At 39.7% G+C, this 15,164-nt stretch overlaps 1 protein-coding gene across 1 annotated transcript; it reads left to right on the top strand.

The window, feature by feature from the left end:
• Window positions 1-1,537: 1,537 nt before the first annotated feature.
• Window positions 1,538-11,850, top strand: zgc:123010 (uncharacterized protein LOC641500 homolog). Its single transcript, XM_037685616.1, has 16 exons — window positions 1,538-1,726; window positions 6,971-7,053; window positions 7,155-7,235; window positions 7,324-7,380; window positions 7,646-7,861; window positions 8,001-8,114; window positions 8,286-8,331; window positions 8,622-8,712; window positions 9,609-9,750; window positions 9,857-9,961; window positions 10,065-10,158; window positions 10,304-10,337; window positions 10,489-10,566; window positions 11,038-11,140; window positions 11,222-11,343; window positions 11,473-11,850. Exons 1-16 carry the CDS (start codon window positions 1,669-1,671, stop codon window positions 11,606-11,608), a joined length of 1,560 nt encoding a protein of 519 aa, XP_037541544.1. The 5' UTR covers window positions 1,538-1,668; the 3' UTR covers window positions 11,609-11,850.
• Window positions 11,851-15,164: the final 3,314 nt, after the last annotated feature.

A 15,164-nucleotide genomic window follows, 5' to 3' on the forward strand; every position in this document is an offset into this window, starting at 1 on the left:
TTTACATGTTTTCTCCATGCATGTGTGTGTTTTCTCTAGGTAGTCCATTGTCCATAAATGATAACTCTAAAGTGTATGTTTGAGTGATATTGTGTGGTTGTTTGTCTTGGGCCTGAGTTGAACTTGCAATCTGTCCAGGACACTGCCTCTTTCAGGACATGGTCAAAGTGAGTCAGAGAGTCAGAGATTCTTTATTGTCATTCGCACCTCATGTGGTACATGTGGTGGAGCGAAATTATGTACACAGGGTCCCAGTTACATCCAACAATAAAATGTATAAGAAAAACAGTAATAACATCTAAGATATGAACTAAGAAAAACATCAACTAAATATACACTAAGCACTCATAACATAAAATATTGAACATCAGCACAAACATGAACATGAGTCTGTGTGAGCGGATGTGCACGCATGAACACATCAACATTGAAACAGATCAGCAGCAACATGATGTGGTTTTTCACAGTGATTATTCTGGTTAGAGATTCATGAGTCTAACAGCCTCAGGGTAGAAGCTGTTCCTCAGTCTAGTGGTTCTACACTTAATGCTCCTCAACCTCCTTCCTGAGGGGAGTGGGGCAAAAAGTGTGTGTGCTGGGTGAGTGTGGTCCTTCATGATGCAGGTGGCCCTCTTCCTGCATCTGGAGGTGTAGATGTCTGTGATGGGGAGGCTGACTCCGGCAGACTTCTGTGCAGCCTTCACCACTCTCTGCAGAGCTTTTCTTTCTGCAGCTGTGCAGCCTCCATGCCACACGTTGATGCTGGAGCACAGGATGCTCTCCACTGCACACCTGTAGAAGGAGGTGAGGACTGAGCTTCCCAGACCAGCTCGCCTCAGCCGTCTGAGGAAGTAGAGTCTCTGATGAGCTTTCTTGATCAGGCTGGTGGTGTTGTTGCTCCAGCTGAGGTTGTCATTCATGTGTACACCCAAGTACTTGTAGCTGGAGACCACTTCCACCACAGATCCTCTTATGTTCAGGGGGGGTGTAGATGTTTTTGTTCCTTCTGAAGTCCACAATCATCTCTTTTGTCTTCTTCACATTGATGTGAAGGTTATTCTCTTTGCACCAGCTCTCCAGGTGTTCCACCTCTTGCCTGTAGCTGGACTCATCATTGTTTGTGATGCATCCCACCACCACTGTATCATCTGCAAACTTTACAATGTGACAGCCTGGATGGGTAGCTGCACAATCATACGTGAGCAGAGTAAACAGGAGGGGGCTCAACACCCCACCGACCCAGAAATGAAGAAGCAGGTAAAGATACTTGAAGAATCTAATCAGTTGTGTTAATATAGGCAGGATAGTGGCCCTCGAGGACCAGGGTTGCAAACCATTGCCTTAAATAATGACCATCAAATGAAAGTTATAAGATAACTCATATCTTGCTTCCTTTATAAATCTCTGTAGTAATCTCTGCGAGGAAAAGGTTTGAAATCTTGAATTGATCCCCTGATAACCAGCAGATAATTGCGTCCTGCGCCTTTAAGACACAACTCAGGGCGGAAACTGCGTCGGCCACCGTCGCTCAGGAAGTGGATCAAACCACCGAAGATTCCCGCAGATAGCGATTTTTTTTCCCCAACGTTTCAAACCCTGGCTTCGCCCTCACTTCAAACATCCATCAAACACATATTTTTGGGAATATATTTGGGTCGATAATGCTGGATGGTCGGCCTCATGAAACTCACCAGAGATATATGCAGGTTGTTGGGACTCGGAAGCGGTAAGGAAAATGTCCCTCTCTTTCAAAACTTTCCGAACAAACGGCAAGTTTGATTCCGCAAGTGATAAAAACCCGTCTGAGTGGAAATTTAAGACGTGGCTTTCGTGATTTTTTTTTTTTTTTTAATTTGTTTATCCTACGGACGTATTTGTGGCTGTACTCCCCTGTCGTTTTTATCGAGAGGGTTTAATTGAGTTCGTGGTGAAACAATGAAAGTTGCTTTCTTGCTAGTTCCACCCTTTTGTTTTCTCCCTTCAAAGTTTGCGCAGGCAGTGTCAGAAAACGCTCTAATTTCACCTTTAAGACCACTTGATGAATGAATTTAAATTCGTGAAGCAAGTAGAAAAAGCCCACCAATTCGAAAAGTACGTACAAACTGGGAGAAGTGCATATTTTAAAGTTTAACCATAAACCTCGACAGGTCGTGTTTGTATATGGGCATCAGGGTGTGTGCCTTTAAATGCCTCCTCATACCAAACTTTATTCCCCTCACCCCCACCAATCGTGTTTTTTTTTTAAATTTTTTATGATGCAGCACATTTTATACAGTTAAAGCTAACTTTCTATTAAAAACAGCAGATCATCCTGAAACCCCTCTTTCAACTTACCCACATAGAAACAGATAATTTGAGTCTCTTATTGTCACATTTTCATACATCTCTAATCAGGCCAACTCCCAACAAACATCACATTAGCCATGTCCCCTTCTGCTTGTGATCATGAGAAGCTGTCTTGGCTCTAATTTTTACCATCATGTCAACTTCCTAAACACTCAATCCATAAACGGTAAATTCTGCCGTTCAGCCATAAAAACAAATGCAAATCATCTTCATGACATCAACATAGTTTGCAGGCGACTCTATAAAGCCACATAAAACATGGGTTAGATCGTTTGAATTTAATGATGCGTTTGATTTCTAACTAGTTATTGAAAAAGCAATAAAAGAACCAGGATCACAGTAGCTTAATTCCTGTCTAATCCACCACAGTTCACCATGATGCATTATTAGTGTACATTGAAATAATAATAATAATAAAGTGCTGTGTGTTGTCATCATTGTATGTTCCCGTACAAAGACGAAAATGGCTCTCTGCATTTAACCCATCACACCTGGGATACACCCAGGTGGAGCAGTGGGCAGCTATGTAGGCACCTGGGGAGCAATTCGGGATTAGGTGTCCTGCTCAGAGACATCAGGAGACGTGCAATGACCGGGGATCGAACCCAGGACCTTCGGGTCCTGAGTCGGCTGCCTTGCCCCTACACCGTTTCGGCCCGTATAAACTGCATACTATATTTTACCCACTTCTTTTCTGGTCACGTGGGTCACTGGTGCCCATGTTCAGCTATCACTGTGAGAGATGTGAGGTACACCCTGGACAGGTTGCAAGTCCATCACAGGGCCACATAGAGACAAAAAAGAAGACAACCATTCACACGCTCACTCACCCCTAGGGGCAATTTAGAGTTACCAGTCAGTCTACATACATGTTTTTAGTCTGTGGGAGGAAACCGTAATACCTGGAGAAAACCCACACATGCATGGAGAGAACATGCAGACTCCAGAAAGGTCCCGAGCCGGGATTTGAACCGGTGACCCTCTCGCTGAGAGGCAACAGCTCTACCAACTGAGCCACCATGCTGCCCTGCGATTCTCCTTATTAATTTTTTTCTTCTGTTGATTTTTGCAACAAAACTAGTTTGGACCAATTGACAAGAGTTGGACGTTGGTGCATGTTAGCTGCCTCTACAATCTCTCTCTCTCTCTGTGTAATCTGTTAATTTAGCTAATTTATGGATTCTAATATTGTGGGGTTTATCTGTCTTCTTATACCTGGTGGCAAGGGTGACATTTGATGGCACCAAGCAACTTTAAAAAACTTTCCTGTGGTTTTTACCTTTTCATTCAACTTTTATTTATACAGGTTAAGCCCATTGAGCCTCGGGGGCTCATTTACAAGAGACCTGATTTTAACAGAGTGACAACAGTGGACAACAAAGACAACAATAGACAATCATAAAATCAATCAACCTTTATTTATACAGGTAAATCCCATTGAGCCTCGAGGACTCATTTACAAGAGAGACCTGATTTCAACAAAGAAAGATGACAACAATGGACAACAGCAACAACAATACAACAATAAACAGTTATAAAAAAGCATACTACAGTTTTTTTGTTGTTGTTTTTTTTTAACAAATAGGATGGCTAAAAGGAAAAGGTAACAAAACAAAAAACAGCTAGATTCCAAGACAAATGTAGAAAACTAAAAACAGGAACATGTCAGCATTGGTCCCTGCCAGGTGTCCAACAGATTCTTAAAGACACTTAGAGAGGTCAAGGTCGAGAGCTTCAGATCTTTTTGCAAGAAATTCCAAGAAACAGGAGCGGAGTAGGAGAAGGCCCTTTTGCCAAGTTCAGTCCTCACTGACGGAACACTGCATGTAATAATGTCCTTATGTCCTTAAATCTGGGTAACTCACAACAAGCCACTGGCACCATGTTAAAGTACTCCACCATTGGACTGCTGAAGCTCAACAATGCTGCTACTCCATGGTGTACAGCTATCATCAAACAGTTCAGGCTTCTTCATAGTCCCCCATACATCCACAGAGGATCCAGCAGAAAGTTATTTTTTTATTAAGATTTTTATCAGAGCTCACATAGGACAATATCATTAAACCGCTGCCTACTGCGGATGAGGGATGGGAGGACGGCATGAAGAAGTAGCCGCAGATTACTTAGACTAGCATATTTAGCTACTTCTACGACATTGTTTCTTCCGACGGTGAAGTGATGAACAACCTGAAAAAGTCTGAGATGCATTAGCTTATCACAGGAACACTTTTTTGGGTCCAAGTGCAAAACACTGTTGTTGTAGACAACAAAGTCCATGCTCAGTAATCCAGGTATAAAATCCAACATGTTTCAGTCAGGTCATCTGGACTGTTTCTTTTTTTGTGCTGAAACGTTTCGCCTTCGATCCAGAAGGCTTCGTCAGTCAAGGAAACGCACAACAACACATGAAACCTTCCGGATCGAAGGCGAAACGTTTCAGCACACAAAAAGAAACCGTCCAGATGACCTGACTGAAAAATATTGGACTGTTGTTGTAGCCACTGATTTTGTTTGGTGTGGTTGTTCACGCAGTCACAAACAACACAACAGGTACCCGAACTCCGCAAGGCTATTTTTGTTAACTTTACAGTTTAAATAAATGTGAACAAAACAAAAACAGTGTTTTAGCTGCTAAACTGAACGCCAATTTCTTTCAAATAAACCGCGGTCTCTAGTTAACCAATGCTTACTGCCACTTCCGGTGTCTGACAGGAAGTTGTACCCATAATCATGTATACAGTAGAGTCCCCAGGAATAAGGTGGATTGCTGCCATTTAAATTTTCAATTGTTTATGACTATCAGATGATACGACTCCTGTTTCTTGTGCAACTTTTGTGTGGAGGCATATTGGTTTCAAATGCTTTTAGTCTTAAATTTCATCTGTTTGAATACTTCTGCCAAGGCATACTCATGAGTAGCAGCATACACTGCTGCACCTGGATGTATCCCAAATATGATGGGTTCAATGCAGAGAACCAATGTTACCATTGTTGGGAACATACAATGATGACAACACAACACTTTACATTACTTTACATTTCAATGCACACTTCTTTTTTTTTTTTTTGTGGGGGTGGGGGAACTTCTAGTTATTTTTGCATTCCTGTGGTGGCTGCTCACTTTTCAGCCACTGACTAATGTGGGTAGTTTCCTCAAACAGAAAAAATAAAATAAACCACAGACTGTAGTTGCTTTTGTCCACCAATCTTGGATTGTTGGACAAAAGCATCATTGTGGTGTTTAGAGGACATTATCTAAAGATCTGGTTTAGTGACATTTGTCGTTTCCAAAGCAAAGCTAATAATTAGTTTCTTTGATAAATGTAAGTTTGAGATGCATTTTGATTTCATATGCACTGAATACAGTTTGGTCAGCAGACTTCAGGAGTGATTTCTTGCACTCTTTGAAATGGTGATGAAAGCCCGTGCGCCCAAGTGAGTGCACATAAAAGAACGAGGAAGCCCACAGGCTGCTTGTTGCTTTCTTTTTCTCAGAAGAAATTTTATGATGTATTTATGAATGAATTTAAATGACAAGCTGCTCTGTCACTTCTCTGCGTGCCACAACATGAGTCGCAAAACAAGTATGGAAATCGCTTCTTGTAAATCTTTGCTGAACAATTTTGAACATCTTATGCCTTCTGCATTTTTCGTTTCTTTTTTGCCTCTGATTCTTCCGCAAATTAAGTGCAGTGTTTTGATAAGGCCTGATTTATGTCCTAACAACTCGAGCTTGCATATGCCAGGATGTTCAAAAGCAGTGGCTGTTTTCTGTCCTGCTTAGCCAAGTTTCTGAGAAGAAGCAGAGCTCCAAGCAGCTGTGTGTTGCACTTTACGGGTAAACATTTCACAATGAAAAGACCTGAATTTGTCACTGAGCAGTCTTCATCTTGCATTCTCTCTCTTGCAGTATAGCAAAACAGAACTTTTCTTGTTTCTGCCCATGTTTTACATTTTTTTTTCTCTATTAGTAGCAATAATGGCTTGCCCTGATTATGAAGGAGGAACAAAGTAATCAGAAACACGTTCCCTTGTCATTGAAACAACACAGTAATAAAAAAAAAAGATTTAGATTATAAGCAGTACTTTCTGTTCATATCTGAATATTTGAATGATTAAAAGCTCAATTCTGTAATACAGTAGTCCCTCGCTGTTTTGCAGTTCATTTATCGCAGACTCGCTCTATTACGGTTTTTCAAAATAAAATTAGACATGACACACAACTGGCTGATTGATGGACGAGCCTCACGATCGGCATGGGATTTTTATTTAAAATAAATTATTTAAAATTATTTAGGACCTCCTGCACCTCTGTTCAGCCCATACTGCAGGATAGACTTTCTGCTGCAGCTGATCAGCTGATCTCTGTGCAAAGCAGAGAAGTGGGCGTGGCCAAGAGCGCTTGCAGGTGGCTGAGAGCAGCAGTGGCAGAGAGCTGAAATTATGACATTCTGTGCTTTTTTAGAGCGTTTAGAGTTCAGAAACATTGTTTAGAATATTGCAAGAGTGTGGGAAGTGTTGCAGAGTAGATGCAGAACAAGTGTTTTTAATTCATGTCTAATGTCCTCTTTCTTTAACCTCTAAACATTTTAAACAATTGTGGGCCTGTTTAATTTCCTGAAAGGTTCTGCTGTCCAGCAGCAGGAGGAACAGATGAACTGTGGGGCGGCAATCTCTGACCCAAGTCACGATGGCACTTTGTCACAGGTAAATAAATGGTGTCATCCTGACAGGACATAAGTGGGACAGCACATCAGTGTTTTTAGTGACGCACTATTGAACTTTGATTTGGTTGTGTGTTTGCTTAGGATGCAATAAATGGCGAAGAGGATCTGAGTGAGGAAGAAAAAGCCCGACTGAAAGCGGAGCGACGGAAAGCCAAGAGGAAGGTGAGCATTCAGATCCACCCCAGACATATGGAGTTCATTTTTCACTCTTTTGCTGGATGTGCTGGGTAACAATCTACATCTGTTTCAGCGCCGTCGAAATCGTAAGAAGCAAGAACAAACTAAGCAGAATGACAGTGTTGAACAGGTAATATTGTCGTTGTCACCTCAAGATGAGAGGCGATTAATGTATTTGTCTGTGGCGTCAACCGTTTCTTTCTGTCAGAAAAAATATCTCAAGAATCGGTGGATATATTTTAATTAAACTCTTGGAAAGCATTCATTGACTTAACTGTTGGAGTGAGCCTCATTCAAGACAGCCGTGACAGTTAATCAACTTTAGCATCTACAGAAACACGATGAAGATACTCTCTTTCTTTACTGTGAGGAGTTAAATATTTATGATGCCATAGGATGATGAAGAGGAAGATGGTGGTGTAGAGTCTGAACTGGACGAGAGCGAGTCAGAAGCAGACGTCGTCGCTGAAGAGGAGAAACAAAGAGCACAAAAACAGGAGAAAATGATTGATGCAAAATCAGCAGCTTCACACAAATACGTTTCCATACCAGTCATGGCTCCTGTAGACATCAAAGGACATCAGAAGATAAAGACCAGATCCACAGAAGAGGTACTGAAGCTGTGTTGGTGTTTGATACATCCCCTGTTACTCTTCTTAGATCCTAAATGAGCTTGTGTGGTATTTTTCTCTATTAAAGCCTGAATGACAAATGATCTGACAAGTGTTTGGCTTTTTATGTGGTCCTCAGGAGCCTGAGTGGGATGTGAGTAGTGCCTTTTTTGCTAATGCTGCCAGCCATATCAAACCCAAAGGATCAAGTCGAAAATCTAAAGAAAACAAGGAGAACGAAGCCAGGAGAGAGGTAAGTGAATGGTAAAGGTGGAAGACCAGTAAAATGCACCGTTGTTTTGTAGCAACAGTATATTTAACTGGCAGATCTAAAGACTCGTGTGGAACTAGGAAAGATTTAAATACTACCACATGCTTGCATTGCAGTATGCATAAAATGATAAAATAGTTTTTTAATTAACAGACCAATGGTACTGACTCCATGACCAAGAAAAGCACGTCACTTACAGGTAAGGAATAATTTCTGCTGCATAACCATCCATCCATCCATCCATCCATCCATCCATCCATCCATCCATCCTTGCAACCTTGTAGCCTTCCTTTCTTCCTGCCTTTATAGCTGAGAGGCAGCAGCTAACAACAGCGCTACTGTGCTGCCCACGCTACATAACCACCCTTTAAATTGATTTTCCTTTCAGACGTAACAAAGGCTCAAAGAAGATGTCAATTTTACATTCTTTTAGCACACTTGTCAGTAAGTAGCTTAACAGAAAGTCATGTACAATTCTTTGTCTTGCAGAAAAAGGGATAAAGTTAGTGCAAGAAGGACAGTATGCACACGCAGTCGTTTTGTTTACAGAAGCCATAAAATGTGACCCAAATGATTACAGGTACGTCTTCTGTGATCAAGACTAGTTTATTATCAATGTTATATCCACTTTAGGGTTGGGCATTGTTTGAATTTGAACAATTCCGGTTTCTATCGATTCTCAATTCCAGTTCTTTTTAGAGTCAGGGTTCAAAGACATTTCCTTGGTTTAAATGAGCTAGCTAACCAGAGTTCTTTCTGGATGAAATGGTTAGAAGTTCTCTTTGAATTTTAATTCTATGAAGTTTTTACTTTTTATTAACTTTACTATGAATTTCTCACAGGGCTATTTTCATCCAGTGTACGAATATCAAACTTATGAACTTGTCGTTTGTCTATGGAAAAAGACATGAGCTAACGTTAGCATGGTATTTGCATTTGAGTTGACCCACCGCTTTAGGTCGAGTATAACTAGTTAGCTGCCTTAATGTTGGTACAAGACATATTTTATTGTTTTACTTACCTGAATCTGACTGCAATGGGTTGATAGCCTGCGAGTCGGAGCCGGAGGAGGAGGCAGCGGAGGTAGGCCGGCGCATCAAAGACCGGGCACTGTGTTACTGCTACACAATGAACCCGGAAGTGTTTAATCATGTTAGTCGTGCACCCTCCTTTGCATTATATAATCTTATTGAAAGTGGCACTGAGTCGACTGGTCATTTCTTTTATTAAAGTTAAGCCACACTTTCGATCACCGGTGCTGCACACTGTCCATGGTTGCGTACACACTTCCTGTAGATTTTTCTTCGTTGGTGTTCAGCGGCTTCTTCTTCTGGTCGGTGGACTAGGTATCGAAAATGAAAGTATTGATCGGAATGTTAGTCCCGGTTCCAATCGATTCTCGAGACTCGATGCCCAACCGTAATCCACTTAGAACTTAATTATGTATGTATTCTTTATTTAATCTCAACCCTGTAGGTTTTTTGGAAATCGTTCTTATTGCTACTACTGCTTGGAGCAGTACTCTAAAGCCCTGGCAGATGCTGAATACTCGATTCAGTTGGCTCCAGAATGGCCCAAAGGACACTTCCGCAAAGGCAGCGCTCTTATGGGCCTGAAGGTGGGCAGAGACTATGACCATCCTAATTAAAAAAGAATCAGCTTAACGTTTTGAACTGTGTCTTTTAATTAATCTGTTGCTAATAGTTCATGTGTATGCGTTGCAGCGGTACAGTGAAGCAGAAAAGGCGATGGAGCACGTGCTGAAACTGGACAAAGATTGTGAGGAGGCTGCCAATGACCTCTTCAACTGCAAAGTTCTTCAGCTTATGGTAAGCTTTAGCTAGAATTAACCAGACCACAATTTTGTCATGTAGCTAGTCATTTTGACTTGTTTTTTAAATATATATATATTTTTATTTTTCCTTTCCTCAGGAGTTTGGTTTTGAAGAAATGCAAAGCGTTCTCTTGCTGGAACGATTTCCAAGTGTGCAGGCTGCTCTGGCATCTTGTTCTGACGCGTCAAAAGGTTAAACTCCATGCAAACATGTTCTGAAAGCATCAGTCGTTTTCTTTGTGACATTGAAATTGTAGTGACGTGTAGAAAAATCCATCTGGTGATGTCTTGCAGCTACACTTCTGTTTTTCTGATGATGTGCGTTTTGTTTTTGCAGCCAGTGGCCAAGATCCATCGGCTGCGCAACCAGGGTAGGTGGCGTGTGTTTCTTTGATCAAACCAAGGGGTCAGGAGGCTTTTTAAAAATAGATTTGCATCACAGGCTGCTTCTTTTTATATCATGTGTTGGACTTTGATCATGCAGGTCTCAGTCTTATTATCTCTTCTTATTTTGTTTTTCAGAAGCCCTTGTCCGTCTCTTTGGGTGGGAAACGTAACAACTGAGATAACAGAGAAACACTTGTGGGACCTTTTTAAAACGTATGACCTCAGTCTGTTAGAATGCTTGATGCTAACATGGCATGGCAGCATAATGGATCAGTGGTTAGCACTGTTGCCTCACAGCAAGAAGGTCCTGGGTTCAACCCCCCAGATTGGACCTGGGTTCTTTCTGTGTGGCGTTTGCATGTTCTCCTCGTGTTTGCGTGGGTTTTCTCCCACAGTCCAAAAATATTCAACAATATCCTGCAGGATCAATAAAGTTTTATCTCATCTTATCTTATGTTAGGCTGCTTTCAGGTCCAGGCCTTCCTTGTAAAAGAGATCTGTGACCTCAATGGGATTTGTCTAACTAAAGAAAGATTATTATTATTAATAATAATAAAACATCAGTTATGAGTTGAAACCAGTTTATTTAAACTCAGAACTCAGAACTCAGACACAGAAAGTTGGAACTTTTAATATTTAACCAAAGTAGCCTCTGACGTGACTTTGCCCTGCTTTGAAATGTAGGTATGGAGAGATAGAGAGCATCCGTGTTCTGCATGAGAGATTCTGTGCCTTTGTCAACTTTAAGAATGCAAACATGGCAGCCCATGCCATGGACAAACTAAATGTAAGTGCTCATTTCTCCTTCTCTCAGCTGTTTGTTCTTTTTATAACATGATTATATTTACATGCATTTGTGCTTCTACAGAATCACTGTATTGAGAACACACGATTAGTTGTGCGCTATCCTGACCGTCGCCCTCAGAAGCTCCTTCCCATTCCACTGAAAACATTTCTCCCCGTCACACAGCAGGCAGGGGCAGCTGCCGGGTAAGAAGCCTTTGAAAACTTTTAGTGCACCTACATGCCAAAAAAATAAACAAATCTGTTTCTGTGTTCTAGTTGAGCAGTAGCCGATTCATGCATATTTTCTTTCTTTATATATTCTTCTCTGTTCAGTCCTCGGAGACGTGGCCCAGTGAACGGAGATGAGTGTTACTTCTGGAGAACCACTGGCTGCCATTTTGGAGACAAATGCCGCTACAAACACATTCCTGATCAGAAAGGCAAGGACAGGAAACCGTGGCAGCCCTGAACTTGTTTAGCCTTTTTATTTATTTTTTTTTTTAAAGACGCAGATGCACCAAATGTGCCCATGGAGTTTGTGCTTAGTGACTCAGCTGGTTTTGCTAGAGAAGTGTTTGTATTTATTGTAGTAACTATCCCTCACTAAGTCAGGAGCAGAGTGAAGAATAGTCACGAGACAAAGAACTGAGAGCATGAAAGTTATTGTAAACCAAGATGTAATTGATGCTCAAAAATACAAATAAGCACAAAGAGGGGACAACAAGTCTTTGTCGTCACAGCCTTCATGGAACATAGTATCATTTTCCTCCTTTAAGGGACACTAAACTCAACATCTCCTGGCAACGCAAGTAAGGTGGAAGTGAAACTGACCTACTATTGAGAGAGTAGAAAGTCATCTGTGATGTACAGTGGGTAAATGAGAGAACCTTAGAGTGGATATTTTTGTGTCAGGGTCAACTACTTGTCACTATAAAAGCAGCATTTCCCCCCATTTTTTTAAGTAATGGTGCATAACTAGCAGTTTGTGATCTCTTTATTACTCTTGTCACACATCAGTCAGCAGATAATACTTGTCCCTGTGCCATTGCCAGCACCAGACCAAAGATCTAAGCGTAGTATTACTTGGCATTTCAATACTTCCCTTATGCAAATTAACTTTTAAGCTATACAGACCTAAATTGGGGCCTTAAAACTTATCCATGCAACCTTTGTAAGGTAACGGCTAAATGATGAACAGTTACGATCATTGAAAGTGCTTATCTACATGGGTCAGGTACAAATCTTTACACGATTATTTACCAATTGGTCTTACATTTGTTAAAGTTTTACATTTGCTGTATATGCAAAACAGTACTAACCTAAAAGCTGTAGTGCTCAGTATTTACAGTAGGTTTTTGTCCAAAAGTATTCTCTTTATAGCAGTTTGGAGGTGATCACGTTTGCATGAATTATGAGTATGATTCTGTTGGTTTGTTCGTCCTACTCTGTGAATTAGAAGAGAGTTGGGCACAAGACTGACCGTGGACCAAATTCACATGAAAGATATTTAAATAGTTGTATTTGTAAATTTTATTTTGAGAACCTAAAACCACTTTTTTTTTAAGTCAGACACAGATGTACCATCTCTGGGACAAACATTCATGTGCACATATCTAAGTAGCAAGTTTGTTAAAAGAAAGACACGTTTAAATATGGATTCATTTTAAAAGCAGTGTTTTTGACCTTAAGGCCTCCATCACAGTATTTCAGTGAGCTGAAGGAAATTGAAGGCTTTCTTTTCTGATTTACAACTCTAGGCAGTGGATTCCAAGCCTTATGTCTGCATCATCCATTAGACAGTAACTACAGATGAAGTCCACACTACATCACAAGTAAACTATGCACTGCGTAGTAAGAGTATTTATTATGCTATTTATACATGTTTTTATTTTTAAATAATAGACTTTGCTATCTAAATCACACTTTTTATTGCTGCTTTTTAACATTTTGATGAAACGCTGGACACGTATGTGTCTAATTTCTGGTTTCGGCTTACATTAAGAGACATTTGATGAAAATACTGTCACATGCTGCACTTCTGCTTTTTTTACTTTTTGCTTTGTGGCTCAAACTTGTGACAAAATAATTAGAAACCAAACTTTAAGTCTATTCCTGTTGACATCGTGGCAAGTTTCTGTATCAACTGATGCCGTTTATTTTATTTTTTTTAATAACTCGGTAAATGAAACTATTTTTTTTTATTATTTTTTTTTCATTTTTGTTGTACAAATATGTCACTTTGGTCTTTTACTGTGCTTTTTTTTTTTTTTTTTTGGCTTTTAAACTAGTAACATCATTTCCATCTCATTTAGTAGAATGCTTTTTTAATTTATACACCCATTTTTAATTCAAACTGTAATTTTGTTAATAAATCTTTCTAAAATTTGTATTACTGTACTGCAAATAAGAGTTTTATATTTAATAAACCTACATATCTAAGTTGATTCTTGAAATTCTTTTCAATAATTTTATGAAAAACGTGTCAAACTCCAGTTCTCCACTAGGTGGCAGAGTAACACTTGATAGGTTTGCAGCAAAATGTCATGAATTTAACTCACAACATGCTGCTTATCCATTTTTCATTTGAATCATGAGGAAGCAACTTCTGACGCTCAAATTCTTGACACAGTAAATCACAGCAGGCCATGTTGGTGTGTGGGGTGGGGGTTGGGGGGGTGGGGTGCATGGTAACTCTCTCATCACTACTAGGAGACACTTGTGTGGCCAACATGAAGTGTGCATTAGGAAATATGCAACCACCCAGACCAAAGGAAGATGGAAACAGCCCTAAGAATGCGTGGGAAGAGCAGCCTGAAATGCCACAGATGACATTTTAAATAGAGGAACTGAGGTCTTGCCAGCTGATGCATGTGCACTCTGTGCAAGTGTGAGACTGCAACGTCAAAAGGGGCGCACGACCTATTACAACATATGTAACACGTTCAAGTTCCTCATTCAAATGTGCTCGACTCAGCTTGTGAAAATGGTATGAATCAGATTTTTCCTCCACAAATAGTCTGAAATGTGGATATTCTATTAATGACACAGCATCAATTAACTCCAACTACATGTGTTGTAAAGAATAAAAAAAGTTTTAAATGTTAAACTGAAGCATAATTAGGACTTGTGGGCAGCATTTTGACTTTTTATGTTTAGTTTCCACATCAGATTTTTGACCTTAGTACCCTGTTACTTGAAAAGGTATACATAAAGTTGTAGTCAGATTTGTGTTCAGCAATAAGTCTAAAAGGTAACAAAGATTATTTCCTTAGACAATCAGGTCTGACTCTGCATGAGTTTCTTCTCCTGGCCAGTAGAGGGCGCTTCTTTTCGCTGCAAGACGAAATCATTTTCCCTTTCTCTATTAAAGCAATAACTTTGTAGTTTAGTAATTCAGTGAAGAGATTATTTTACACTTTTTGTTTCAATTGCTAGTTTTATTTATATTGCATGTGTTTATTTTTCCGATAAATATTACAAATTATTAATTTCTGACAAAACAGTATTAACCTTGATTTCATTTGTGGCATTTTTGCAGCGAAATGCTGGCAGCAACAAATACAAGTGATTAAAAAAAAAAATTCATTTTGATGTAATTTCAATATTTGAAATAAAATTAACTTGTTTTACGAATGCACTGTTTGTTGCTAAACGACTAATTTGATTTATAGTAGTTCTATTGTTTGATCATCAATCACTTTATGCAAATTTCAAATACAAAGGTTTATTTTTATTTTATTTCATCACAAACAAAAAGTATTTGGTCACTTATAGTTGACAAATAAAGCAATTTGTTATAAACTGACCCCTTTATTTACAGTAAAATTAAACTGCAGCTGCCAATATTTTACTCTAAAGTACAAATAAATAAACAAACAGGGTGTACGTGAATGCTTATATGGCATTGTATTGTTTTGTTTTCAGAAGATGAGCAGTTACCCCCATTGTGCTCACGATATAATGGTTTGTTATTTTCAATGCATCAAAGGCTTGCAAAGTATTTCTAAAGTCTATAATAGAGATTT

The sequence above is a fragment of the Nematolebias whitei genome, chromosome 1 (genome assembly GCF_014905685.2).
Source record: "Nematolebias whitei isolate Nwh7 chromosome 1, NemWhi1, whole genome shotgun sequence".
NCBI lineage: Eukaryota > Metazoa > Chordata > Actinopteri > Cyprinodontiformes > Rivulidae > Nematolebias > Nematolebias whitei.